Genomic DNA, 27619 nt, shown 5'->3' on the forward strand with positions numbered 1-27619 from the left:
AGAGGGTGTCACTAAGTCCTGACCAAACTTTTATTTAGCAAATACACTATATTGCCAAAAGCTTTGGGACACCCATCCAAATCACTTAATTCAGGTGTTGTTTTTCAAGGGTCGGGCTCTGCCGCTTAGTTCCAGTTAAAGGAACTCGCAATGCATCAGCATACCAAGGGATTATGAACAAGGTCCATAAAGACATAGATGAGTGAGTTTGGTGTGGAGAAATTTGACTGGCCTGCACAGAGTTCTGACCTGAACCCGATAGAACACCAAAACTGGGACGTCTGCCTTCACATGCACATGAATGTAATATGGAGTTGTCCCTCCCTTTGCAGCTATAACAGCTTCAACTCTTCTGGGAAGGCTTTCCACAAGGTTTAGGAGTGTGTTTATGGGAATTTCTGACCATTCCTCTAGAAGTGCATTTGTGAGATCAGTCACTGATGATGGATGAGAAGGCCTGGCTCGCAGTCTCTGCTCTAATTCATCACAAAGGTATTCTATCAGGTAGAGGTCAGGACTCTGTGCAGGCCAGTCAAATTTCTCCACACCAAACTCACTCATCCATGTCTTTATGGACCTTGCTTTGTGCACTGGTGCGCAGTCATGTTGGAACAGGAAGGAGTCATCCCCAAACTGTTCCCACAAAGTTTGGAGCATAAAATTGTCCAAAACATCTTGGTACGAAGCTGAAGCATTAAGAGTTCCTTTCACTGGAACTAAAACAACACCTGAATCCAATGATTTGGAGGGGTGTCCCAAAACATTTGGCAATATAGTGTGTAAAGAACTGGTGCATGAACATGTGCAGAATTTCCTTTAATAGTTCACTGCAGAGTATGTGTCCATTGATACACTATATGGCCAAAAGTATATGGACACCTGAGCATCACACCCGGATGTGCTTGCTGAACAAACCATTTCAGATCTAGTCCTCTCACTTTGCTGTTATAATAAACTCCGCTCTTCTCCTTTCTTCACTTCTGAGAATAGATATTGGAGTGTGGCTGTGGGGGATTTTTTATTTACAGAGCTTGGGGCATCACTGTAACAGGCTTTGGGCCCCGGTGAAGAGAAATTGTGACGCTACAGCAGTAAAAGACTTTCTGTTGTGTGCTTGGTGGAAGAAGCACCTATGGGTGTGACGGTCAGGTGTCCACATACTTTTGGGCGTAGAGTGAATGTGATGTGCTCCAGAAAGAAAGAATGAGCATGGATATCGTATGGCTATGGTTAAATTTGTGATAAACACCACCAGACTGTCACAGTGAGCACGCTAGCTCTTATATAAGCGCTCTATATGAGGAGTGTACTCAGCCATTTGGAGCTCAGCCATTGAGGGCGTGGCCATTTCTTTTCAACGGTCATTCGGTTTTGACTACAACTCCCATGACACCTTGCGCGATTTTTTATTTTTTTACAGTAAAATAACGAGTCCGCCACGTTCGGCGTGACATAAAACATAAACTACATTTCCCGTGAAGCCTTTGCGCCGATTTCCTCGGAAAATCGCGCCTATGTGACGAACGGAGCGAAAGAGCAAACTACGATTCCCATGAAGCTTTGCGGGGTTTTTTCCTCTCTCTCTCTCTCAAACCGGAAGAACGCGTTGACAGAAGTGGGGGCTCATACTTGATCCAAGTTAGGAGCTGTGAGCTCAGCTGCTGCTTAGCTAGCCTCAGGCCCATCATGTAGCTCAGCGCCGCCGAGCCCATTAACCCCCACTGTTTTTTTTTTTTTTTTTTTTTGCAAAACGGTTTACAGAAATTCCCCGTTGCCGTAGAGAACTGCAGCTCGTGCATTGAGTCTCGCGCTCGCGGGATTGACGCGAGCCGACTTCAGGCCGAAAGCGCACGAGTGCATGAGGATCACGGCTTATATTACTGCACCTTTTATTGCAAAGAGAAAAAAAGGGGAGCGAGTGAGCAAGCGAGAGTGAGAGAGAGAGAGAGTCCTCCAGACCGCCGAAGAAGAAGAAGCACGAGAGAGGGGGGGAGAGAGAGAGCGCGCGAGAGAGGGAGAGAGAGAGAGAGAGAGAGAGATGGAGGGAGGGAGCGAGAACGAACGCAAAGTCTTTTGTGCTTCCCCTCCCCCCCACCGGAGCAAAGGGGAAATGTCCGTGTCCAAAGGAGGAGGTGAGTGCCTTTAAAAGCGAACCGTGCAAAAAAAGAAAAGAAAACCAAAACTCGCAATTGCACACACTTTTGCATGTTTTGCGCCGTGCACGCTTTTTGTTACCAATGCATTTTAAAGTTGTAAGTGTTTTAAAAAGGGTCAGTTGCGTTTCCTGTTTTAAGATCTGCCTTTTTTGTCTGCAGAGTTTCCTGGTAAGACAAAAAAAAAAAAAAACGCTCTCCTTCGGGCTTGCTCGTGTTAAGTAACCTTAGCGAAGCGCGCGTGCATTCTTCTTCGAGCAGCAATTATTTATCATTTTCAAATATCAATTTTATCCTTTTTTTTTGCTTTGCATTTGCAGCGCAATGAATCGTGCATCGACGGCGCGAGCTACTTAACGAGACATAACCCTTCTGTGTAATGCACCTAGATATATCTGTATATAAATTTGCACGAGACGTTTTTTTTTTCGCTTAATATGCAATGGCTGCATGTTCTGCAGGAGAGCGTGCACGCGATTTGAACCATTGCATGCAAAGTGCATGAAATAATACGTGTATAAACTTATATTTCTTCCTGCAAAACACGCGCAGGGAGATGGTGGTGAAGGAGTGTGTGTGTTGGGGGGGGGGTCGACACAGACTGTGTAATATCTGTGTAAAATAGTTGCATGGAAGGTAAAAAACAAGCAGAGGTGGAAGAGAAAAGAAATGACGCTGGAGTTTAGACGATTTTATGAGTTGCCAGTTTTGTTGTGACTGTGCGTAATGGAAAATGATTGGGACGCCCTGAGCTTTGGCCCAGTAGCAGGCTGTTGCATAGGCAGACCTTGCACACACACACACACACACAAAAAATTCTAAATATAGTGTTGCTACTGAGAACATATTAAAGAAGAAATGCAAACAAAAGTGCCTTTGCTTCTTTTTTTTTCCAAGGAACAATCTATGAATCGCTGTTGCAAGATCCTACAACTTGATTGTGACCTGAAGCCTTGCTCTTGCACCTCAATGCATGCTCTATTCCAGGCCTAATCTTAAAAAACAAAAAAACCTTGGGTTTTCCAGATCGTACAGATCTTAAACATGGCCTCTGACATACGTCAGATGTCTGATCCTGCAGCAGCAGAGCTTAAAAGATTGCAGGCCTTTTAGACCAGTAGTCGGTGTTCAACATAGTAGAAGGCGTTGTGCAAGAATGTGGGGCCCTGCCATGATGTTTTCCATGTCGGAAGAGGAGTGGTTGTGTTAATGCGTAACTGGGACACACCTGGCTCTTAAGATTTGGTTTTGAGTCCGTGGCCTCAGCAACCTGCACGCAAACATGCACTCCTCTCTACCTGCGTAGGGACAGTTTGGGAGTGTCCAGGAAATAGATTGTGGGAAGGCAGGGCTGTAAAATGCTTCGTTCAAGTGTTCCTTCGAAGCTTCTGTTTTCCAGTTGCTGTGTCATCGTCACTGTAGAAGCACTTGCGCTTGTTAATCGGCAGGTCCTGTGTATGTGATTTGTGAGAAGAATATATATATAATCTGTGGAAACATTTTTTGCAAAATGTTTTTCAATGCTTGCATGTTTACCATTCTTATACTGCTCCTCTGCACACCTGAGGGGTTTGCGTGACTTATTTATTTATTTATTTATTTATTTATTTATTTATTTATATGCATTTGTAAGCAATGCAAAGTATTTTTTTTTTCCCCAGGTTTAAGCCAAGTTTGTTATTAATCTTAAGTGTTACTACATGCTGCAAGCATTTCTGAGAAACCTGCATTTACATAGAATTACTAATGTTTGTAAATTGAGTAAAATTTCCTGTTTGGAAAATCCCATTTGTTATCAGTCAGAGCAGACAGCATGCGAGGAACGGCCGGTTACCTGGAAATGTAGGATTTTTATTCAGAATCTGGAACCAGCTTGAAAAAAAAAAAATATAGGTGTAACTCATAAAGCAGTGGATTTTATTTTCGTCAGAAACAAAAATATCCAGCTGATGCAATGTTCAACCTCGAGCATATGGTGCATTTCAGCTTAATTGGTTAACGTCTATTTATTTATTTTTTTTCCTATTTTTAGATTTAACCTCGTACTCGATGGATGTTTCAGTCACATTTGGAGTGTTGTTGAAAATATTTCCTGAACATTGAACACAAAGTTTTCTCCAGTTTCAGTTTTCCACTCCATGAGGCGCCTGGTGACGTTTTTGTTCATGCGTATGGCGTGTGATGTTCGGACATGTTTTGTTTCGAGCGGCAGGAAGTTACGCAAACCAGACAAAACTCTCTTCCAAGGTGGATTGTCATTTGCAGAGAAAAGGATGATGTGTTATTGAAAATTGATGCATTTTGCCATTTTCTTTTATTCCGCTAAACAAATAGCGGAATAAAGGAAAATTGCAGAGAGAAGCTAAAAAGGCGTTTTGAACACGCACATAGCTTGAAAGAAATGAGCTGATTTGCATGATTCAGATTTGAGACAGGATTTAATGCAAGGTGATCAGTGACCTCGTGTGTATGATACTGCTGACGTGCTGAAACCGGTTCTACACAAGAACACCGCCGGGTTGTAGGGACGACTTGTACAGCGCAAAATACCTTTCTGAATACTTTGATTAGTTTATTTTGATTAGCTTGTCTTTGCAACAAGCACTGATTTATTTGAAGAGACTTATTTGTGCAAGACTTCGTGTTGACATTTTTTTTTTTTTTGTGTCTCTTTCTCCTTGGCTACTGCTTTTACATGCAGTTGCAACACTGCACGCGCCTCTCTGTCCACAATGGTGTGCCGTCCCGTGGCCCCAGCGTCCCCGCCGTGTCTCGCCCCTACAGCCGGCCCTAAAGTTACGCCGCACAATTGTTGCATTTGTCATGCAAATGGATCCTGTGCGTTTAAGCTGCTGAGCTACTAAATCTGCCATTTTTTTTGGACAGGCTGATTGTCGGAAGGCTGTGTGGCCATGCTGTGTTTTATGCAACAGGAACAATTGTATTGTTTTCCTGCATTGTGCAGCAATGACATTAAGCACTATGCCTTTTTGACTGCAGCCTCGATCGAGGGGGGACAACGCTCAGGAATATGCACTTTTTTTTTCTTCCGGGGAAATCAATCACCAATCCCGGATTTCAGGCCTGACGGACGTCACAGATCACGCAGTACACACGCATGCAAAGAGGTGGCTCGCTGAAAATAAGACAAGCATAAATAGTGTCTCCCTGGTGTTGAATCTCTTGGGAGTAGTCAGCCTGTTCGGTATGCAGGCTCTCCGACTGAGAGGCCCTGCCTAGAGGGGGCAAAGCATACACTCTATCTATCTCCCTCTCTGTTCTTCCTTTCTCACTCTCTCTTACTCACTCTGTGAAGGATGTGAGCTATGCACAGTTGCGCAAGCTGTGTTCTGACATTGATCTGTCTCTCTTTTTTTTTCTCTCTCTCTCTCTCTCTCTTCTTTTTGCAGACTTCTGAATAATTGACTTTAGGAAATTTTTCTCCTCTCCTCTGTCTGTACTAGTCTGGTGTCTCTTTACGATCGTACTTGCATCCAATCACACAGACTATTACAAAGCCACAAGGGTCTGCTTTTAATCTGCACTGCTAAAAAAAAAACGAGAAGCTCGGGCCTGCTATGTTCCTGAAATCTCCTGAAATGCGTGATGGTTGAATCGTGACATTTGACCTTCTTCTCGGCTGGTTTGGAGGTAATAAATAGCCTCTTGTCATCGTCGAGCAACAGCACAATCTGTTCGATATTAAAGTGGCACTCTTACTTGTCCCTTCGACGCACAATTTGCTAAAGCTCTTGCACATGCAGGAAGTAATCTTCTCCATGCGAAACAAGTACACCAATTCATTTTGCTTTCAGGGAGCTCTTGCATAATTCAGGTGCCACGTAACAGCCATGAGATTTCACGTCGAGAAAACCTAAAACGTTGCTATTCAAAGGATGCTGCCAGTAACCGGATGTCGGGTTGCAGGATTACTATTTGGCAAGCTTTATGGTGAAACGATCAGAGCAATAAGTTAAACGTCTAATGAGCACCACACATCTAAGTGCTTCCAATTAACACACCTATCGGGTGTTCGTTACGGGTCGTCGCATACTGTAAGTCTACTTATCGCCAGGGCAGCAGCTTGAAAGAGAAGTGTGGACAGGGAGATCTGACATCTGATCTTTTTTCCTCCGCGGTTCCCTCACACAACCTTGTCAAAGAGGGCAAACTGGGAATCTTTGGCTGAACTTGTAGCCATGCATGCAATCGTGTTTTTTTTTTTTTGTTTTTTTTTAATCCCAAGATCTTTCTTGCATGTGTAATTCTGCAGCCTGACTCTTCTAAAATGGGGTAAGGATTGGTTTTGTGGGAAGATGTTATGCAGGATAATGGTAGAGGCGTTGGCCTGGACATGAGAGTTCTGTAGAAAGACCTGCAGAGGAAGCAGGCAGACAGGAGCCAGTGACGACACTCTTCCCAAACTAGCGGCCTCGGCAGTGCTAAGCTACATGGTCTGCCATCTTTGGAAGTGTGCACTGTCTTACAGACTGCCAGAGCGGTCAGGGGGGGCAAACAGCCGGCAGCTTAAGAGAGGTTATTTTCATCTCCTGCACTCTTTTTCACTCTCTCTCTCTCTTGCTCTCTCCCTCTCAGACTCGGGAAGTTGCCTGCTGAATTGTTTCATTTGCTCGTTTGTCCATTCTCTCTCTCTCTCTTCCTCTTGCTCTGTGATTCATCCTTCCTCCTCCGGGTCCTTGAAATTCCACAGCCAAACTCTTGGGATTGTTGGAATTCCGGGCAGAGTGCGTTAGCGGGATTGTGAAGGTTGACAACAAGCTGCATGGTCCTCGCCCAAGAACTCCAGGCATGCCGAGGCCACGCTTGTTGCCAGTCAGTGGCTCCCAAACCACACAAGTTAAACCAGCAATTGGCCATTTAGAAACGTACAAAATAACAGCAGGAACAAATTTACAATGTCCTGCATTTCTTTAAGGCTACTGGTTTATTTTATTATCGTCCTCTTTCTGCTTCTTTTCTCCGAGACGACTTCTTGAGCGATTTAATTAGAGGTCATCTGAATGTAAATGCCATGTACAGTTGGAGCTTGGCTTTCACGAGACCAGCCGAACTACTGTGTCTTGGCAACATCTGCTTTGGATTGTATGCACTTTCGGCGTATATCCAGAGACTCTTTGGAGTACAGAGAGTTCATTGGTTGACATATGAATGGGCCAGCACGAAGCACTCAATATGGCTGCCCTTTGATTTAAAAAAAAAAGGCCTTGTCGGTAAAGGAATATTGAGCTACCCTGAAGCATGCGTAGATAAATCACTGCTTTCTAATCAAAAACTAGTGTAGACTTGTGCAGAAAGTTTATAAAACTCTCCCAGCAGACCCACCTCATATTAGTTTTGTCTTCATACCAAAAGCAAAACGATAAACTCGGTATTTAGATTATTCACTCGAGAACTTTTAAAAAAAAAATCAGCACTTTAGGCCCAATACGTTGTATCATGACTCTTATGATCTGTAAAATTGAATAAACCAATTTCACAGTAAGTCAAGCTAAGCCACATGCTCTTATCCTTTTTATTTGTCATATTGTACTATGTGTATATATATATATATTTTAGTCTTTGGCATAGAGAATGGCACATGTGCAGGACTGTGTATGCACACCATTTTTTTTCAGATTGTAACAGTGATTTCAATGAATCAGTGCTTGAAATGTCAGCCTGTTGAAGGCTTTTAGGGTTTGAGTCACCTTTCCATTCATGTAGATGCTCAGGGATGTCAAGATGTCTGTTGCTCGGACTGAATTTGGTAGAATGGTGGTTTCAGTCTCAGACTTCACGCCCATGACTGAAAGTCTGATGCATGCAAAATTGGAAACTCTTCAGACGTTTAAGCCGTCATCTGATTGGTCGCATTCTGCAGGATGTAGTTGTCAGTTATTATTATTATAATTTTTTCTGGTCAGTCTGGAAGCGAATCCATCGTCACGCTTTACTTCCCGTATGGAAGAAGGAAGCCGTTGTGTTTACATCTGTGACAATGAGCTCTTATGAAGACCAGCTAAACCCTGCATTTTCCATATTATCTAAGGTTTATTCATTTGCATTTAAGAAATACTTACTTGAATGAACGATCTGTGGTTGTTTTTTGTATGGTCTTTACGTTTTCCCGACCCTAAACATGATGCTGAACAAAACGCTGTTTTGTGATTGGTTGCTTTACATGTCAGTCAGACGCCCTAATGGGCGGGACTTCCCCAGTAAAAGCCGCCATGGAGTCCAGATTTTCTGCCCTCAGTCTGCAGTCTAAAGGTCCGGCTGTGTGAGACTAGTAGGAACAAGGACCCGATGCTTGTTGAAGCATTTTTAAGTTTATTATAACCACCTGCATTTCCTAATGAAGATAAAACACTGAGCACTCCAATTGGCAAGAACGCTCGAGGAAGTGCCAGTCTTATTCCCTTTCCGCGCTGCTAGAACAATAAACGCTAGCCATTGTTTCTTGCCAGTAGTACATAATCATAATCCATCGATCATATTATGTCCTTTCCTGGCCTGTAAGTTGTTGGTTGTGAATAATCCAGGCTATGTTTTGTAGCTCTACCTCCATGGAAACGGTACGTCACCAAATAACAATCACCAGTAGGTGTTACTCTGTGTAATTTACAGTAGGCTGAGCCCTGTTGGCTCGTCCTTAGTTCACCATGACCTGCTTAGGTGAAGTGTTACTTTGAAGGCAGGTTGGCATCTAGCTGTGCATGGATACTGCCTTGAATGCAAGGTGTGGCTCTGCACAGCATGGAGAGCTGCTGCTGCTGCTTCCTGAATCACTGAAAGGCCTGCATTGTCTTAATTGAAGCATTTCTGTGCCTTTGGATAGTTTCGAGACCCAGTTCCTAGCTTCCTGTAAGATTCGCCTCCTTTTTAAATACACCATCGCTGCCAGTGCTCTGTACACAAACCAATACCAGTCCCATCCTGAAATCTTCTTCGTGATCGAGTGACTTCCTGCAAGTTTCGATTGGTAAATTATTCAAAGTGCCAGGTGTGATGGAGGTTCATTTTAGGACAAGTCGTGTCCTGTGTCTGTGTGCAAGATCTGTCATGTTGGTCATTGTAATAAGTTTGTGGCATAAAATTATGTCGAGTGTCAAAATGTCCTGTGTCTGGGTTACTGGAGTATTATTGAATCGAATCTGTGCGTTCCTAATTGAAAAATGAGAAAATAAATCATTAAAATTCCAATAATGGCAGTATTATATCCCAGAAGTTAATTGAGTATAATACTTAACAATCTGCCCTTCTTCAGTCTTCCCAGAGTGTGTTATTTTTTTATATCTTGGCTGTGGTAGTGGTTGCATAAATGACTTCAGGATGGAACTGTGAGTCTCTTTTCATCACTTTAAGTAGCATCTGTACAACCAGGTTGGGCTCTTTCCCATGTTTAGATGGAGCTGTTTAGAGTTTCTGCAGATCACAGAGCGTCTGTGCGAGTCTTGTGTGTGTGTGTGTGTGTTTCTGAGAGCGTCTTTCTGATTTGTGTTTGTGAACGCGTGTGTGTGGGTGAATTGGTAATTTGCATGGCTGGCTGGGGGCAGATGAAAGCTGTCCTCTACTCTGTAGAGCATGCCACTGCCTGTCCCAGCGTCTCCAGTTCATCTCTCCATCGCTCTCTCTCCCTCTCTCTCTCTCTCTCTCTCTCTCTCTCTCTCTCTCTCTCTCTCTCTCTCTCTCTCTCTCTCTCTCTCTCTCTCTCTCTCTCTCTCTGTCTGGCTGAGAAGAGGAGAGCACGGAAAAACGGCCGCGTAGCCAGAACACAGCGACAGCTGAGTAGCGTTTGACATGGCACGACACCGCCTGTTATATTTGGAGGCTCTGGACTGGCCTCGCTAATGCTTACGTAACCATTTTTTCAGCTCGCTACGAAGCCTGCTTTTGATACACTTACCTTTTCTCTCTTCTGTGATGACAGTTTGCAGCAGCTTATCAGGCGTGACGGGTTATAATTGTGAGGATTAAGGACTTGGCCTGTAGTTGGAGTAGATAACTATGTGGTCTTTTTACCTTCTACGTAGCATAAAGTACTTTTCGGCACCTCACTAGGATGGCCAAAGCAAATTTCACCCTCGTCAGCCTATTGGGTTTTGTGCAGTGTTTAGTCTGTTTGATTAGAGCCCTGGTTTGTTTCCTACTCAGTGTAGTTCTTTAGGCAGGCAGACCAAAGCAACAAGTCTGAGAGCATTTGACCGTAATGGTCTTGCTCTGTTTCTGAGTGAACTGTGTTTGATTGCAGTGAGAAAGTGAATTCATACAGCTGCAAGAAGCCAAAAATGGCATGTATTTTAGGTAGGTTTTTTTTTTTTTTTTTCCTCGTAGCTGCCAAATGGAGCCATTTGAATAAAATCGAGCCAGAGAACAGAGTATAGAGCTGTTGCACTGCATAAATAAATGCCATGTGCTCTGGAGATCTGATTGGAGGAAGAGGAAAATTCTGGATCCGATGCACAAAGTGCTTTCTTCGTACAATGATCAAATCATTTATTTGGCACTGGCTTCCTTACAGAGGTTTGTTTACCCTTTGTATGCTACTGTATTTCTGTCCAGTTTTATGAATATGATTTCAGCCCAGCTTCCTACTCTAGTCAAAGGTGTTTATTTTCTTCTTGATTTGTTTAATAATGTACACGGCGATACCAAATGTATTCATGTTACTCTCATTCTGACTTCTGAAATGGACTTTCTTTTGGCTTGCTTTCTTTGTTTGTTTAAATAAAATAATGTCCTAAAGTTCTGTAAGTGACACATTTTTGGCTGAATCTTAGATCTTTAACCCCCAAGTATAAATTTTTAGGAGCCTTTTTGGTGAATATTTCCTGTGAGAAGACGAGGTGGTGATGTTAGATGTTGGTGTATCCATAAAAAGAAAACCAAGCACCAAAACCAGTACTGTAAAATTGTTGATGCTCTGTGGAAGTTTTTTAAATACAAAAGCATTGAAGTAATCCACGTTAAAAATGCAACTCGGTTTTGAGTCACCAGATCTGTAGTTGCTGAAGTGCGCACCTGTGCACTGTGTGTATCTCTCGGGGCGTGTTTGTGTACGGTGATGGTTGTGGGGGTAGTTCAGTGTCAGTTTTCTGCCATTATTGTTGTGTGTGTAAATGTGGGTGGGAGCAGATCCTCCTGACTTTTGGGCAACAAAGCTGCACTGAAAATGAGAGGAGCGCAACCATGAGCGGGGGTGTGAGGTGGAGGTGGGAATAAAAGGGCAGGAACACACTGCTCCGGATGGGCAAAACACACAATGCGCGCTGTCCTGTGCCTACACTTCCTTCATGTCCAGTCGAAGAGAGATATGGTCTCGCAACCCCCCCCTTCTCCTGGCATGTGCCGTTTTCTGTACTCGCGTCATTGCCACCAATGGTCTCCTACTGAAGCAACAACACTGGTCAAAGATAATTATTATAATCATGATGGCAAGGTTTTTTTTTTTTTTTTTTTAGTTAATTAGACATTGACCGCAATGCGCCTCATTTATCATAATGAATAAGAAGACTAGCTGATGTAAACCTTGACTTCAGATCTTTGAATTAGTACTGTGCTTTTGTATGGAATATAATGTTATGCTTTTAAATGGCTTATTTTTTTTTTTATTACATTTAGCAGATGCACTCATCCAAAATGCTTTGGAGTTAAAAACACATTTGTCATGCTACTAGTACATTAGGTCTGGGACTAAAAACACCATCTAGGACATTTTAGTGAAAACGAGTGTTTTATTGTGTCGTGAATATCCGTGCAAATGTAAACGCCTTTGCTGATTTTTATCGCTTGATTATTAATATTAATAATATTCTGTTATTAAACCTCTTTATTGCCATAGAAATGAGTCCAAATATCTTCCCCTTGAGCCTTTCATCTTTTACCCTGATCGCTCATTTCATGCTCTCAGCCGTCTGTACACTTTACCTTTTATGGAATATTGTGGGCGTGGCTGTATGCAAATGAGCCGTGTCACGAGACTAACATGAGTACAAGGGACATGAGCTTTACGAAAACGTTCGGCGGAAAACGTTCCGGCTTGAGCAAACATTTCCGCACCATTTTTAATTCAGTGCATTAGATCACAACCTCCCTGTTTGTTTTAACTGTATTTTTATGTATTTTATTGTCTTGTCTTATTTTTTGCTTTTTGTCTTTTTTTCTTTTTTTTTTGTTGTCGTTTGCTTTCTCATTTTTTTTTTTATTTTATTTTATTTTGTTTGGATTTAATTTTAAATATAATGTGACTTTATATGTTAATTTAACGGGCGCACTCAATTATTATGAGTTATGTCATGTCCGTTAATACGCTTGCAGTAGGAAATATTACATATACTTGCATATAAAAATATTTGCCGTTAATGACATTTTTTCATTTTTATTTCATTCATATTTTCTCATGTTTATTTTTCTGTCCACGGTGTGATGATGCCTGTATTGGTATGTTTTTGCCGTTTCAGTATTTTGCAGCAGTCCTTACAGGTTACAACAGCTTACAGAGCACTTTATTAGAAACACTAATGCTGAGTAAGACCTCAGTTTCTTCCCAGAACAGCCTCAAAACTAAATAGCATGGTTTTCACAAGATGTTCGAAACATTGCTTTGAGATTCTGGTTCATGTTGAGATGATTGCATCATGCAATTCCTGCAGATTTTGTAAGCGTACTTTCATGATGCAAATCTCCCATTTTACCACATCATAAAGGTCCCCTACTGGATTCAGATCCGGTTACTGGGAATTGACATGCTCAATACTCATATACACTGTGGCGTTCAAGCCATGACTGATTAATTGGTATTAATAATTCAGAGTATGCCAAGAAAACATTTCCTACACCATTTTACACCACCTCCACAAACCCGGGGCTGTTGACACAAGGCAGGTTTGAGTCCACGAGTTCCTGCTGCCAAATTCTGAACCTACCTTTTGTATGACTTGGCAGAAATCGAGATTATCATACCAGGCTTATCAGACCATTTTTTTTTTCTTTCTCCAGTCTTCAGCTGTCCACTTTTAGTGACCCTGTGCTTTTTGCAGCTTCAGCTTTTTGTTCTTGGCTGAAAAAAGTGGAACACGATGTGGTGCGTTCTGACATGCTTTTCCGCTCGCCACAATTGTACAAAGTGGTTATCCGAGTTAGCTTTTTTTCAGCCTGGATGTTCTCTGAACTGACCGCTCTAATCAACAAGCCGTTTCTGTTCAGATGTTTTTTCTATATTGCAAACCTCTGTGCATGAAAATCCCAGAAACTCAGTTATAGAAATACTAAAACCAGCTCATTTGACACCAGCAATCATGCCACAAAATGGTCAAAATCCCAATCCTGATGGCCGACTTGAATGTTGGCTCTGATCTGTTACTAAATTGTCTAATTGAATAATTGCATGAATGAGTAGGTGTACATGTGTTCCTAATAAAACGCTCAGCGAAGGTATGTGATCATATACAGTACAATAGGAACACGTGTTGCTGTTGCGAAAACGTTCAGAGAAGGGTAATAACAAATGGCACCCTACATGACTCTTGCATTAACTCCTCCTCTAATTCGGAGGTGTCGGATCCTATGGATTCCATAGGTATCAGTTACAGGAAAGATGACCTCGAATATCTCCGACACACTGCAATGCACATAACAGCACTTAAAAAACAAAACAAAACGTAGAGGATGTTTTCAGTTAGTGCAGACGGAAAGCAAAAAGAGACAAACCTGGTTTGTTTTAAGTCTCTCAGTCCGGATGCAGCCACATCAGGAGGCAGTTTTCCATTGATTTTCGAATGCAGGATTGATTAAGTAATGGAAGGAATAAAAAAACAATGGGGGCCTGCCCTTATAGAAAAATAATCAATGACAGGATCAGGTGATTGGAAAGTTTTATTGTTCATTTTCTAGAACACGTCCTGAAACATTTTAACTTTTTTTTGTAACTTGAGTCATAACGGCTGCAAAGAGTTCTCTCATGAATCAGACGAAAGAAATGAAGCTATTCATGACAACAAGCTCAAACTCTGATATGCTGAAGGCTTTCCTGTACTGTGATGGTGGTGTTACAAAATTCTGACACCAGAGACTCTTGAATAAACGATAAATACAACACAATGTGTTACATTTTACATTTTAATAATAAAATTGGTTTTATTAGGTTTAGATTATTTTTAATCATGCCATGTTTTTATTTTAGAAGCACTGTATTGGAACAAGTACATTTAATTAAAAAATGTAATTGATTAATTATTTTGCTGTTAATTTACAGTATCTAATCAACCCCTTTTGATCAGATTGAGTGCTGAGGTACAAAAAGATTTTTAACTGAATAACAGTCGCTATAATAATCCCAATCATCATCCCAAAATAACTCCTGAATGCTGCTAATATTTTGAGCAGAACCTCTACAACAGGCGTCCCCAACCACCGGGCTGTGGACCAGTACCGGGCCGTGGACCATTTGGTACCCGGCCACAAAGAAACAATAAACTTATAATTTTATTTATAAAACTTACATATATGTACTTATTTTAAAAAATTGCCACTTCCACCCGCGCCTCACTCCCGCATTTGATGCAGCCGTGGGTTTTTCCATACATCAGTAGAGCTGAGTTCACACTGCATGATTTTAGCCCTGATTTTCAGTCGCCGACAGGTTTTGCAAAAATGCCCAAAATCAGAGGTAACCCGGAGCTCGTGCACGCGAGGGACAATCCTGCTCTACAAGACGAGTGGAACAGGAAGTATTTTGGTCTCGAAGCTCTGTGGTGTTGTTTTGTATTGTACTAGTAGTTGTATGTTTATGTAGCACCAGGTCCTGGAGAAACGTTGTTTCATTTCACTATGTACTGCGCCAGCTGTATGTGGTTGAAATGACGACAATAAAAGCTTGAATCTTGAATCTTGAAACGTCCGTTTGTTGTTACGGTTCACCTTCCCCTCCACTCCAGTCCACTCCAATCAGCTCACAGTACGATAATGAATAAATCCATCACTGGAGATTCATCAGCGTGCCGAGTTGAGTTCCCTGCACTCCTGGCGCTGATATCTGGATCAGGTGTGTTGGATTAGGATTTGAGTAGATCAGGCACCGTGACTGAAAGGATGCTCGTATTTCCTGTACAAGCGTTTGCTGAACTCCCTCCTGTAGTACATCAGTGTTTATTGATGTGGTGTGGTCATGTGCTTTTTGTTATAGATATACTCCAGCTTTTCTCATTTGGTACATAGGTATTCTTATTATAGGTTAGAAGTTAAAGGCATATACCTGCACTGATTTCGAGGGGCGGGGTATCACTCAGCACTAGTGAATATTGATGGATCAGAAGGTATTGATTGAACAGCAGCTTGGACAATAGTGCAGCTTCAGTTCACAGGGTTATATCAATGTTTGCATTGTAATGCTGTACAAGATTTCTGTAGTAACCCACACAAGGACTGGTATAGCAGGCGCTTTTTGGAAGGAGTCTCCAGTGTCGGAGCTTTGCAATGTTTCCTGCCACTGGGAAAAGAAAATGTTGGTGGTTTCTCAGTAACATGACTAGCTAGCCTTTTTTTTTCTGTCTTATTCATTTCCAAAAAGAGAGAAAGGAAAAGGAGGACGGTGAAGGAAATTGACTTTATAGCTGCTACAGGATAAGCGATAACCTGATGGACGATCCACAACATTGAGCACATCTCTAAAAATATAATAACATTGTGGAGTAACCTGAATAAAACATGCTGTATTATCTAGATATATGCTGTGATTGGAAAATAACCCAATAATAGTTTTGCCGTGGTAACAGCATCGTTGTGTCTCATTACACCTTGATATTTATGATATTTCTTCCTGGCTGAATCTATATTTGCGCAACACTTTTTTTTTTTTTTTTTTACTGAACACGTTCTTGAGTTGAAGACTTGTAAGCGAAGCTCTAAATCTGTAATTCTTGTTCTTTGAGATGGAGGTGAGAATTTCAGACACTGCAGCTCAGTTTGAACACCCCGTTTTCTGCCTTACTGCACAAATTTTCACCTCAGGAAAGTGTAAATATCTGGAAGTTTTTCTCTCTTTCTTCAGCACTGGGTATAATTTTTAAAGGTTTGTGTAATAGATGTAGTTTTGCATTAAATAGTCACTCATTTATCAATGGAATGCAACATCTGCTCTTGGGGTTTTTAAGACGCTACGCTGAGGATAAGGATTAGGCTGAAAAGCTCTAGAGCGTTCCTTTTAATAGCCGTATGAAGTCCTGCCATGAAACATTACACAAAATGATACTGCTGCTTCATAAATTTCACTTAAGTCTTTGCAGATATTCAAGGAATGGTCTTAATGTGTTCAATAAGTAGGCCAAATTTACGTGTAGCTTTTTCTGTCACAGAAACCAAAACCAATAATAGTGTCAATAGGAAATGAATTGCTGCTGTGACCCAAAACTAGATTTTCAGTTTTAAACATTGTCCAGAAAAGAAACGCCTCAGATTTCTGATAAATCTCTAATATTTGTCCTCTAAATATTAATGTTTGTTTATTTATGTTGAGAGAAGAGACGAGCAAAAGGAGCGCAAAGAGACAACAAATTAATTCGCTTCTGCAGGTAAACATAGTCTGTTGTGTTTATTTATTGTTTAAATAAACAAAAATAAAACCTATAAATACGAAACCCAATAAAACCTGAACTGCTCAGAACTTATTTTTTTAAGATCTCCATGAGGGAGGAGTGGCCTGTGTGTCTTGATCTTAGTGAGTGAGGCGTGGCTTGTGTCTTTTATCTTGGGGAGGGCGGCGTGGTCTGTGTTTTAATCTCATTGAAGGGGGTGTGGCCTAGGAATGTTTTAATCTCATTGAAGGGGGTGTGGCCTAGGAATGTTTTAATCACAGTGAGGGAGGTGCAGCCTGGGGGTGTTTTGATGTCAGTAAAGGAGGTGTAGCCTGTGTTATCTTATTGAGGAAGACGTAGCCTGTGTTATCTTATTGAGGAAGACGTAGCCTGTGTTATCTTATTGAGGAAGGCGTGGCCTGGGTCTCTTTTGATCTTGCGGAGAGAGGCGGGGCCTAGGAGTGTGTTGATCTTAGTGAGAGGAGGCGTGGCCTGTGTGATCTCAGTGAGAGGAGGTGTGGCCTGTGTCTTGATCTCAGTGAGGGAGGCGTGGCCTGTGTGTCTTTTGATCTCAGTGAGAGGAGGTGTGGCCTGTGAGATATCAGTGAGGGAGGTGTGGCCTGTGTGTCTTTTGATCTCAGTGAGAGGAGGCGTGGCCTGTGTGATATCAGTGAGGGAGGCATGGCCTGTGTGTCTTTTGATCTCAGTGAGGGAGGCGTGGCCTAGGATTTTTTTGCTCTCGGGGAGGGAGGCCTGGCCTGTATGTCTGCCATTTCCAGTGAAGTGTATGTGGCTTCATTGCCTGTTTGCGGTCTCTGTGATGTCAGTTCCAGTGAAGGAAGTGTGGTGTGTGTGTCTCTGTTCTTTGCATAGATTTGTTTTAAGGTCTGCTGTGATATCTGGCACCAAGTCCTCTAAAGTGCGAGGTTGAACCTCAATAGCCTCCGTGGAGTGGACCTGAGGCTCGACAGATTGAGATCTGGGGAATTTGGAGGCCAAGTGCTCAAAGCATTCCTGAACAGCTTTTGCAGTGTAGATTGGGGACACAATAACAGTAGTCAGTCATCACAGTTTGGTGCTGGTCAAAGTGGCCCTTGCACATTTTTCCTGCTTCCAACAATCAACTTCAAGAAATGACTATTCACTTTCTGCCTAATACATCCCACCACTCGACAGCTGACTCTGTAACCAGATAATCAGTGTTATTCACTTCACCTGCCAGTGGTTTTATTGTTGAGATGGCATGAGTGTGAATGAGGGGAAGAGAGAATGTGTGTGTGTGTGTGAGTGAGTGTGTGTGAGAGAGGATGGATGGATGGATGTCCATATATACCTAGAGAGAGATATAGATATATACATATATAAATAGACAAATATAGAAAAATTTCCAAACTTTAAAAACCAAATGATTCTTACAAATACCCCAAATATTACAGTGTACATGTTTAAAAAAAAAGGTTTATATTTGAATAGTTGGAATACATTCAAGAAATAATTGTATACCTCGTTAAAGGTATGTGAAGGACGGTACCTCGTTATTCATTCATCATTCATAAGAACTTGTATAGTTCCTGGCTGCAGAAGATTTGACAATATGTAGTTAAGCCTTCCAGATATTGAAGGCCCTGTATGTTTGCTTAAGCACTGGTGTGTGTGTGTGTGTGTGTGTGAGAATTTATAATTCCAGCCCTAAATCTTCACGTCTCAGTACCCCTGCCTCTCTCTCACTCGCGCACTCTCTATCTTTCTCAATCGCTCGCTCTCTCTCTCTCTCTCTCTCACTCTCACACACTTGGTTCTTGCCCAAATTGTACCTGCACCCACTGCGTTTATTCCTGTTTAGTGGAGTGGAAATGATGAGTTTGGCAAGCTGCTATGTGATGTGTGTAGTGCTGCCTTTATGGATCTCTATTGGCTCGCCCACCTGTCAATCACACCACAAGCCCTGCCTATGGCTGTATGCGCTCAGGAGAGCCAGTGTAACACCGTATATGAGAGAATGCGTCCATCGCAGTTAGCTCGTCTACCCACCTTGCTCCTGTACAACACTCGCGCTGACTCGGTGCTCTCGCGTGCGCTCGCGTGCTCACTCTCTCCCTCGCTTTTGCTCAGCCAGGATCTGGAGCCACGGGCGCCGTCCAACCGTAAGTGCTTCTCGCTTTTGCCGTTCCTAACCCGGACGATTCCTGGAGAGCGGCTTGTTGTTGGCGGTCTTTTATTTATTCTTCTTCTTCAGTGCATGTTCGTCCAGGTCGATTTCAACCATTGTTTTAAGTGGCAGCATCTTTGATTGCATTGGTTTTCAGGATCAGTGTAATTATTATAACGTTTCTTTCTCATTTTGGTTTCTTTTCTTTCTCCACGCAGCTAAGAAGAAGCCGCCTGTGCCCAGGCTCCCTAAGGAGGCGTTTGAGCAGCAACCTACACCTCCTGCGTAAGCACCTCTCTTAACCTTTCCCACCCAAACACATCTTCATTCCAGTCTTAGTTTAGTAAACTTTGCAGTAATAAAAAAAAAAAAATGATTAAAGATGTATGTTGAACTTTGCTTAATTTTTTTAAAGTGAGCTCTAGGATGTGATTAAAGTCGACTCGCCTCTTGAAATATGATTAAATTTGTGTTTTTATTTATTTATTTATTTATTTATTTATTTATTTATTTATTTATTTTGTGACTCTTCAGACCCCCGAGAGACCTGGACTCAAAAGCCTGCGTTACCATAGGAGAGAAGGTAGGACTTCTCTTCTCCTCCCTTCTCTGTCCTGTTATTCCATCCTCCCCTCTCTTTCATTTCTTCAATCTTTGTTTTTATGCCATGTATTTTATTTAATTATTTATTTACATTTTTTTTTTTTTGCATCCTGAATAAATTTTAGCTGATGGTTATTACTATCATGATGAATTGTTTTTTCCTTTTTTTTCTTTTTCTTTTTCTGTGCTTAACAGTATAGTAAAGTATTCAAATGGAATAATACAATTGAAACTAGTGTTTGAAAATAGAATAAAATTAGAATTGTACATGAATAGAACAATTTCTTACATAATCAAACAAAATGCACAACATCTTAAAAGTGGAAGGAATTACAGGACCGAATAATGAAAATAAAACATAATAGAAAGTAATACAGGAAAAAATAGGAATATTTAAGTAGTTAAAAAATATACTGACCTGGAACAAAATAAATATTTTCTCTGATTTGGAAGAAAGTAAACAGTAAACCAAACCGCGCGGATAATATTACCGAAAGACGGAACGAGGTTAATGAGCAATAAACGACGTGCTGTAATCCAAGATTTTTTAATGAAATGATGAAAGACAAATCAAGCCGTATTCTAGTGAATACATCTGATGTTAAAAAGCATTCAACGCCGTATCTGATGACGTTGGTGATTAAAGCAGTGACGATTAATATCTGTTGATGATGATTTTGTGAATGAAACTCGTCGTGGTCGCTGACGTCTTTTGCTTGACCCGACTGCATGACTACTATTTACATAATTACGATCAGCTCCATAACAATTAGGTGAACTTCATCCGATCTGGACCATCTGATAACTAACACACAGAGAGAGAGAGAGAGAGAGAGAGAGAGATCTATGAATGTGAATCTTTGAATCTGTTAAAAATTTCTTAATTTGTCCAAAATGACATTTATTCAAAATCCAAGGCCCTAAGAGCTATTTTTGAATTATTATATTTTATTAAATTTGAATTATTCAATTTGTTTTTTAATGTATTAATTATTTTGATATGGTTGTATTGTATTATTTTACATCATTTGGTATTATCTACAAAAATAGCTAAAATTTAATAGATAAATAAGATTCTTTTAAGATAAAACGGATAAAATTCTTTTATTTTTGGGGGGTTTGTTTTTGACAAAGAAAATTAAAAACAATGTCCTTTCTCGTGTGTGTGATTTTAAATGATCGTTTATGAATGAATCTCATAAATGAGATTTTAAGTGATCGTTTCATATTGCCTTAAGTTACATTAAATGAAACATTTTGAAGATGATTATTACGCAGTGTGTAGACATGCTGTGAGGACACGGCGCTCGATTTCCTAATTTGCATAATTTCCCCAAGAGTTTGCCAAGGGTAACATGTTTATTATTATTATTATTATTTTTATTATTTTCCTTTACACTCATGTGCATAGATAAACACAGAGTGTTCCTGAGAATGTTAAATCCTCTCATCTTAAATTCTTCTGCTATGACATTTAACAAACCCAGGACATGTAGGAACATATTCATATCTTGCGTTCTTGTATATACGGTGATGTAAGGTTCTGATGGACCACTTATAAAAGCTTAGCTCAATTAATCGCCCCCAGAGCCCTGAAGAACGGCCCAGCGCACTTTATAGCTCAATTGAATCCTCCTGATTGCAGGCAGTCAGGAATGTGCTTTACTGCCTCCTGAGCTGTAAAAATATTTATTTAAACCCGTCAAGTAAGTGGAATTTTCCATTGGCAGAGGCGGTGGCTTTTTGTGTGTGTGTGTGTGTGTGTGTGTGTGTGTGTGAGATGACAATTTAACAAAGTCGCTGTAATGGTGGTTGTCTGATAAAGGCAGGTTGGATTTTATGAGGGGGACTGAAAGGGTCTCGGATTACCGAAGGCTGTGTTTTGTGGCCTTCAGGTTCGGAGCTCTTTCTGGTGTTAACCAGTTAGAGCAAGTAGCAGCAGGCAGGAACAAGCATGAGCTCTTTCACCACCCACCACTACTGAAGCCACTGCTGGAACAAGCACACTTTTCCTCTTGATTAATATCTTTAAAAAACACCCAGAATATCCCTTATCTATTTTCTGCCTCCTGTGTGATGATCTTTTTATGCATATCCTGGATTCATTGAGTCACTGTGATAGAATGAATCACTTGGTGCTGAAGTGCTACTTTAATCGTATGTGTGTGTTTGTGTGTAGAATTTTGAGGTGAAGGCAGATGATCTGGAGCCGATCGGAGAGCTGGGCAGGGGGGCGTATGGAGTGGTGGACAAGATGAAGCACGTGCCCAGTGGCATAATCATGGCTGTAAAGGTTAGAGATGCATTAATGTTGAATGTGTAAGCTTATGACTGACGAGGTACATTATTAAACACACACTGCTTCTATATATATATATATATATATATATATATATATATACATACATACATATAACTATATATATATATATACATACATACATACATATAACATATATATATATATATATATATATATATATATATATATATATATATACACACACATATATACATACATATATACATACATACATACATATAACATATATATATATATATATATATATATATATATATATATATATATATATATATATATATACATATATATATATATACATACATACATACATATAACATATATATATATATATATAAACTGATCAGGCTTAACATTATGACCACTGTGTATTCTGACACCTTTCTATCAGAACCAGCATTAACTTCTTCAGCAATTTGAGCAGCAGTAGCTCATCTGTTGGATCAGATCACACCGTCCATGAGTCTGTCTCCGGTTCCCCACTGTTCCTTCCTTGGACCACTTTTGATAGATACTGACCACTGCAGACCGGGAACACCTCACCAGAGCTGCAGTTTTGGAGATTCTCTGATCCAGTGGTTTAGCCATCACAATTTGGCCCTTTGTCAAAATCCTTACACTTGTCCATTTTTCCTGCTTCTAACACATCAACTTTGAGGACAAAATGTTGACTTGCTGCCTAATATATCCCACCCACTAACAGGTGCCATGATGAGGAGATCAACAGTGTTATTCACTTCACCTCTCAGTGGTCATAATGTTATGCCTAATAGGTGTATTTATACATGTATGTAAAATGTATGTATAAAATGCTCAGTTTATGAAATATAAAAAAGAATTATAGAAATATAGTATAATAGAAAATATTTTATATGAACTCATGGTTTAGGACAGAGCTGGTTTTGTTGCTCAGTTTAAATCAATTATTTTTCATGATTTAAAACAGTGAATTGTGAAGCTCTAATCTTAATTAGGTAATTTGATCATAATTGTTTAATCGCATAATTTCATGCGATTGTTTGTTTATTTTTTTTTATTTTTCTTTCCCCTTTTAATAGAGAATCCGGGCGACGGTGAACAGCCAGGAGCAGAAGCGTCTGCTGATGGATCTGGATATTTCGATGAGGACGGTGGACTGCTTTTTCACAGTCACTTTCTATGGAGCGCTGTTCAGAGAGGTAGCTACAACCGTCAAGTTAAACACACACTCTAAATATGACAAAGCAGACCTTTGAACTGTAACGCGTTTGGAGAGAAAAATGATTTCATACTCGAGGTAGTGTAGTTTTCACAGAAATGGTGTGTTTACGAATAGTAAATACTTTGGGCCTGAACTGTGTGATGCGTGATGACGGGGAAACCCATCCACAGGAAACGGTTTCACATGTTCTGGTAGTTTCAGTACTGATTTGTGTATTAAAGGTTTCTTTCTTTGTGAAATGGATTGTGAATTGGCGAGCTGCTTTTAAGCAAATCTTATTGATCTAGAAATGATGACAGCAACCTAGCTTAGTGTTCTAGATCTGAGAAATAAAACTAAAGCAGCAGTTCTTTCAATTATTTAATTATTATTTTTTCACTGTGTGCACTATGTCCTGTTTCTCGAACTCTCTATCAATATTATTTTAGAATATTTCATGCCTTTGTTTTCAAAAAGTAGCACGATTAATTCGCCAGGACTATTTGAAGAAAGAAATTGCACTACATTTTTTCTTATTTTTTTCAAGAATTGTTTGTGACCCTACAAAAAATATGAATTCAGTAAGGATAATATCCTATTTACATGATTATAAGATAGAAAAACGACGACAAAATAAAATAATTAGCCGAATGTAGTGTAGTGTAATGATATAATAATTCATATTTTGCTTTGGAGAATTAGAAATATTTCATAAATATAAATAAATAAATAAATAAATAAATTGTGGTGGCTCAAGTGGTTATAGTGCCAAGTTGCCACTGTTGGGACCCTTGAGCAATGTCCCTAACCCTCTCTGCTCTATGGGCACTGTATCATGGCTGACCCTGCACTCTGACCCCAACCTCCAAGGATGGGATATGTGAACAAAGAATTTCACTGTGCTTTAATGTATTTGTGACAAATAAAGGCTATTTCTGTTTCATTAATGAACAATAAATTCCTCAATAATTATAATATAATACTATAAAACCCTAAGCATAAAATATATTTTAAATGTCATCACATATTTGCCATGTAGGATGTTAAAAAAAAAAAAAAAAAAAATGTTATGAAATAGTTTACAAAAAAACAGATCCGTGTTATAAGCATCGACTTGGTGAGTTTAAAGTCCATTTAAAATGTCGATATCTTGCAAGAATCTCGCGTTACAATATGCTCGTGTATTTTTGCCTCCCTCTTCTGATTGGATGAATTCCATGTTGCCAGGGCGACGTGTGGATCTGTATGGAGCTAATGGACACTTCACTGGATAAGTTTTACAAGCAGGTCCAGGAGAAGGGTATGACCATCCCGGAGGACATCCTGGGCAAGACGGCCGTTTCGGTGAGTGTCGGACATAGCAACCGTCTCAGGATTGTGTTAGTCACGCTACTTATACACGCTTGGTGTCGCTATAGACATTTTGTTTTAGTCCACTAAACATTTACTAAAGGGTCTAAAAATAAATAAATATGTAAATAAATAAAAGTACGTGAAGCTAGTTATGTCGGGTCCCATCATGTCATGTTGTGCCAAGTTACGTCAGCCCTATGCCACTTTTCTGTCATGTTGTTATTAAGCTTTTGTCTTCGACTTCCCCTCGTGACTCAGGCACTTGCTGAACAAGCAGTTTCACGATTTAAAAAAATTAACCATACTATTATTTTTTCCTCTGCAGTAAGCACAAATGTTTTTGAATGTATTTGCAGCATGCGGTTGTGGTGGCCCAGCGCTTAGAGCTTCTGATTACTGATCAGAAGATTGAGTTTGAGTTAGTCCCCCCTTTTTTGGGCGGCAAGTCCCTTAACCTACGCCTCAAGGAGATGAAAGCGTTTTCTAAACAGACTTTAATGGAAGACAGATCATAATTAGAGAATTATCATTAGAACAAAATATCAGTAGTTGTATTTTTCTTTATACACACACCGGGGATTTTTACGTGCAGATTTAGATTCAGAAACCTGCATTTGCATTTGTACTTTTTGGCACGGTAGTATACGTACACCGGCTGCCAAAATCGATGGCGTATTAAAAAGAAAGCAAGAGCACTCCTTTCAATTGCATTTTCATTTTTCCGTCTTCCTAATGAGGAAATAACTAAATAAAATACTGCCTGGTTTGGAAGCTACAAATGAAACGGTGTGGTTTCTCATTTCTTTTTCTTTTTGGTTTATAAACATAAACAGCTTTTCCAGTTTGTTGTTTCTCATGAATAATCGTCACTGTTATTAGTATATTTGTGTAGTGTATATTTTTAGAGTATATTTTTCTTTCATTTCCACCAGAAGGTCTGTCTGCAGTTCAAGGAATCATACTGACGCTTTGAGATACGGGATTTGATACTGAGCGCCATTGTGGTTTATTTCGGCTCGCTCCGTCCAAAGAGTGAAGGCGTAGTCATAACATTTTAACACATCTACCATAACACCGCTCCTGTTGAGTATCGTTGGTATCGCCTTGAGGCAGCTTTCATCGTAAAGCGGCATGCACAGGCAAAATATTCTGGGTTTCTTAAAAAAACAAAAAAACAAAAAAAACAATTGTGGATAAATTGTTGGAACTATTAAAGAAAGCAAATGTTTAATGTAAAAGTTATTATAATATAATAATTATATTAATTTATTTATTTTTTAGTAATATTTTTTTCATTAAACATTAATCATAAAAATAAAAATTTCCATCATAAAATGATAGTATACTCAGTATGCAATATTGCATTTATTTATTTATTTTTTTTAATATTATTTCCATCACAGATGCATTTGTGCATTGGAGCAGAATGAAAATTCATTGCATAGACCTCAAGACTCTTGTACATTAATCTTCTAGAGTAAATAAACGTAGGATGCTACGTGCGCTTTTAGTCATCGCTTCAGCTTGAAATCGGATCTTTTTGTTAAAAAAAAAAAAAAAAAAAGCCTCATAATAAGTGTTCACTTTTCTGTATTACATAACCTTATGTATCAGTAAGTGAGAATAAAAACAGCTTGTCTGGAGCGCTCGGATGGCAGAGCGGAGACTGCGGCTGTGTTGGGTAATAAGAGAAGACTGTAGCAGAGATGGACAGGAAGATGGATTGGACGCGTCCCAAATTGCCCTTACTGATTTTCCCTTTCTGTATATCTAGGGATTAGGGCAGGGCAGGAGGATGATATAATATTAGTGTAGTGATAAATGAGATCACAGTACTTATTTTAGGAGACATTGTGATGGTGATTTTTGTAAAATAAATTAATTACAAATGGATTGGAAGAATCAGTGTTTATGAAATGTCTTAGTGATACTAATATTCCTTCTGTTAAAAAGACTAATTATTTTTTACATTTTTTTCTCATTATATTTGCTGAATAGTTTTGTATTTCATGATATACTTTATATATATTATTTTTATTATTATTATTTATATATATATATATATATATATATATATACATATGCCATTAGAGATCACTCAAGAATTGTGTGTTTATTTATTTAATTTCTTTTTTTTTTTCCTTTTCATGCTTTTCATCTAACAGTGGAAGTACATATTTGGCACAGATGAGTCCGTAGAAATAAGATATTTCCTGCTTTCTTGTCCAAACGACAAATGGACTTCCTCTGTTTCCATTCCTCACTCCTGCACACAGCCGTGTCCATTAGCCACAATTACTGCCCTCCGCAGTCAGGAAATGAATGTATCTGTTGCACTGAATCTTGTTTCCTCTTGCAGATTGTGAAAGCTCTGGAACACCTGCACAGCAAACTGTCCGTGATCCACCGAGGTGAGAGACGACACTAGTCTTTTTTTTTCCTTTTTTCCTCCTCTTTCTTCCTGCACGTGAAATCCAGCTCCAGCATGCAGTTAGATGTGTCTAGTTTCCTGTTTCCTGCCATGTCCCGTATTCTAATCAAATGTGACATAGGTTTTAAGATAATTTATGCCCAACAGCATAACTACTAGTTAATAACGTGCCCATAGTTTAAGGTCAGTGACAATTTCTGATGCTTCCATACACATTTTCTGTATAATGAACCAATACTTACAGTTTAAATTGGAATAATAAAAAAAATATCAATTAAAATATTTCTTTTAAAAATCAAGGAAAGCAAGTGTATGACCCTAAACATAAATATTAGCCAAACAAAAATGTATATATATCTTATCATATTCTGAATATTACTGAAACTGATGTGTAGCTGATATGAAGTGTGCAATTATTATATTATAAAAAATTATACATCCATTTATAGAGCTGTTTTTTGACCTCTTCTTTTAAGCGAATTATATCATTAAGTTACGCTTAATGATAATACCTAACGTTTCTTATATTCAAGATGAAATATTTTATAAAATGTAAGCCTAACGATGGTGTTTAAAATAAAAACATACAGTTTTCATTTAGCTGCAGATAAATCAGAAATATGATGAAGATTGGATAGATTTTTAAACGCGTTTTGGATTTTTCGCTCTGAATAAGGATCCATTTCTGCAGAAAATGACATTCGAACCAGTGACCCCGGAATGATTGACAGGTTGCGTAGGTGTTCCTTGAAAAAGCCCCGCCTCCTTCCTCCCGATCATAATCTCTCTAGATTTTCCCTCTTGAAAGATGCTTCTTGCTTTCGGTCACGGTAAATAGAGCATGTTGCGTGTTGAAA

At 39.7% G+C, this 27619-nt stretch overlaps 1 protein-coding gene across 2 annotated transcripts in view; it reads left to right on the forward strand.

The window, feature by feature from the left end:
• Positions 1-1599: 1599 nt before the first annotated feature.
• map2k6 (mitogen-activated protein kinase kinase 6) overlaps positions 1600-27619 on the forward strand; it is a 34022-nt gene continuing 8002 nt past the window's right edge. Inside the window, exons 1-7 of one of the 2 annotated variants that reach the window (XM_058406535.1) lie at positions 1600-2132; positions 19091-19157; positions 19407-19455; positions 21655-21768; positions 22857-22976; positions 24206-24322; positions 26691-26742. In XM_058406535.1, the coding sequence (XP_058262518.1) occupies positions 2039-2132; positions 19091-19157; positions 19407-19455; positions 21655-21768; positions 22857-22976; positions 24206-24322; positions 26691-26742 (613 nt within the window). In that variant the 5' untranslated portion in view covers positions 1600-2038. Of the gene's footprint in view, positions 2133-18608; positions 18868-19090; positions 19158-19406; positions 19456-21654; positions 21769-22856; positions 22977-24205; positions 24323-26690; positions 26743-27619 lie in introns of those variants that run through there. The other variant, XM_058406534.1, reaches the window with a different exon arrangement.

This window comes from Hemibagrus wyckioides, linkage group LG13 (assembly GCF_019097595.1).
Source record: "Hemibagrus wyckioides isolate EC202008001 linkage group LG13, SWU_Hwy_1.0, whole genome shotgun sequence".
Lineage (NCBI taxonomy): Eukaryota > Metazoa > Chordata > Actinopteri > Siluriformes > Bagridae > Hemibagrus > Hemibagrus wyckioides.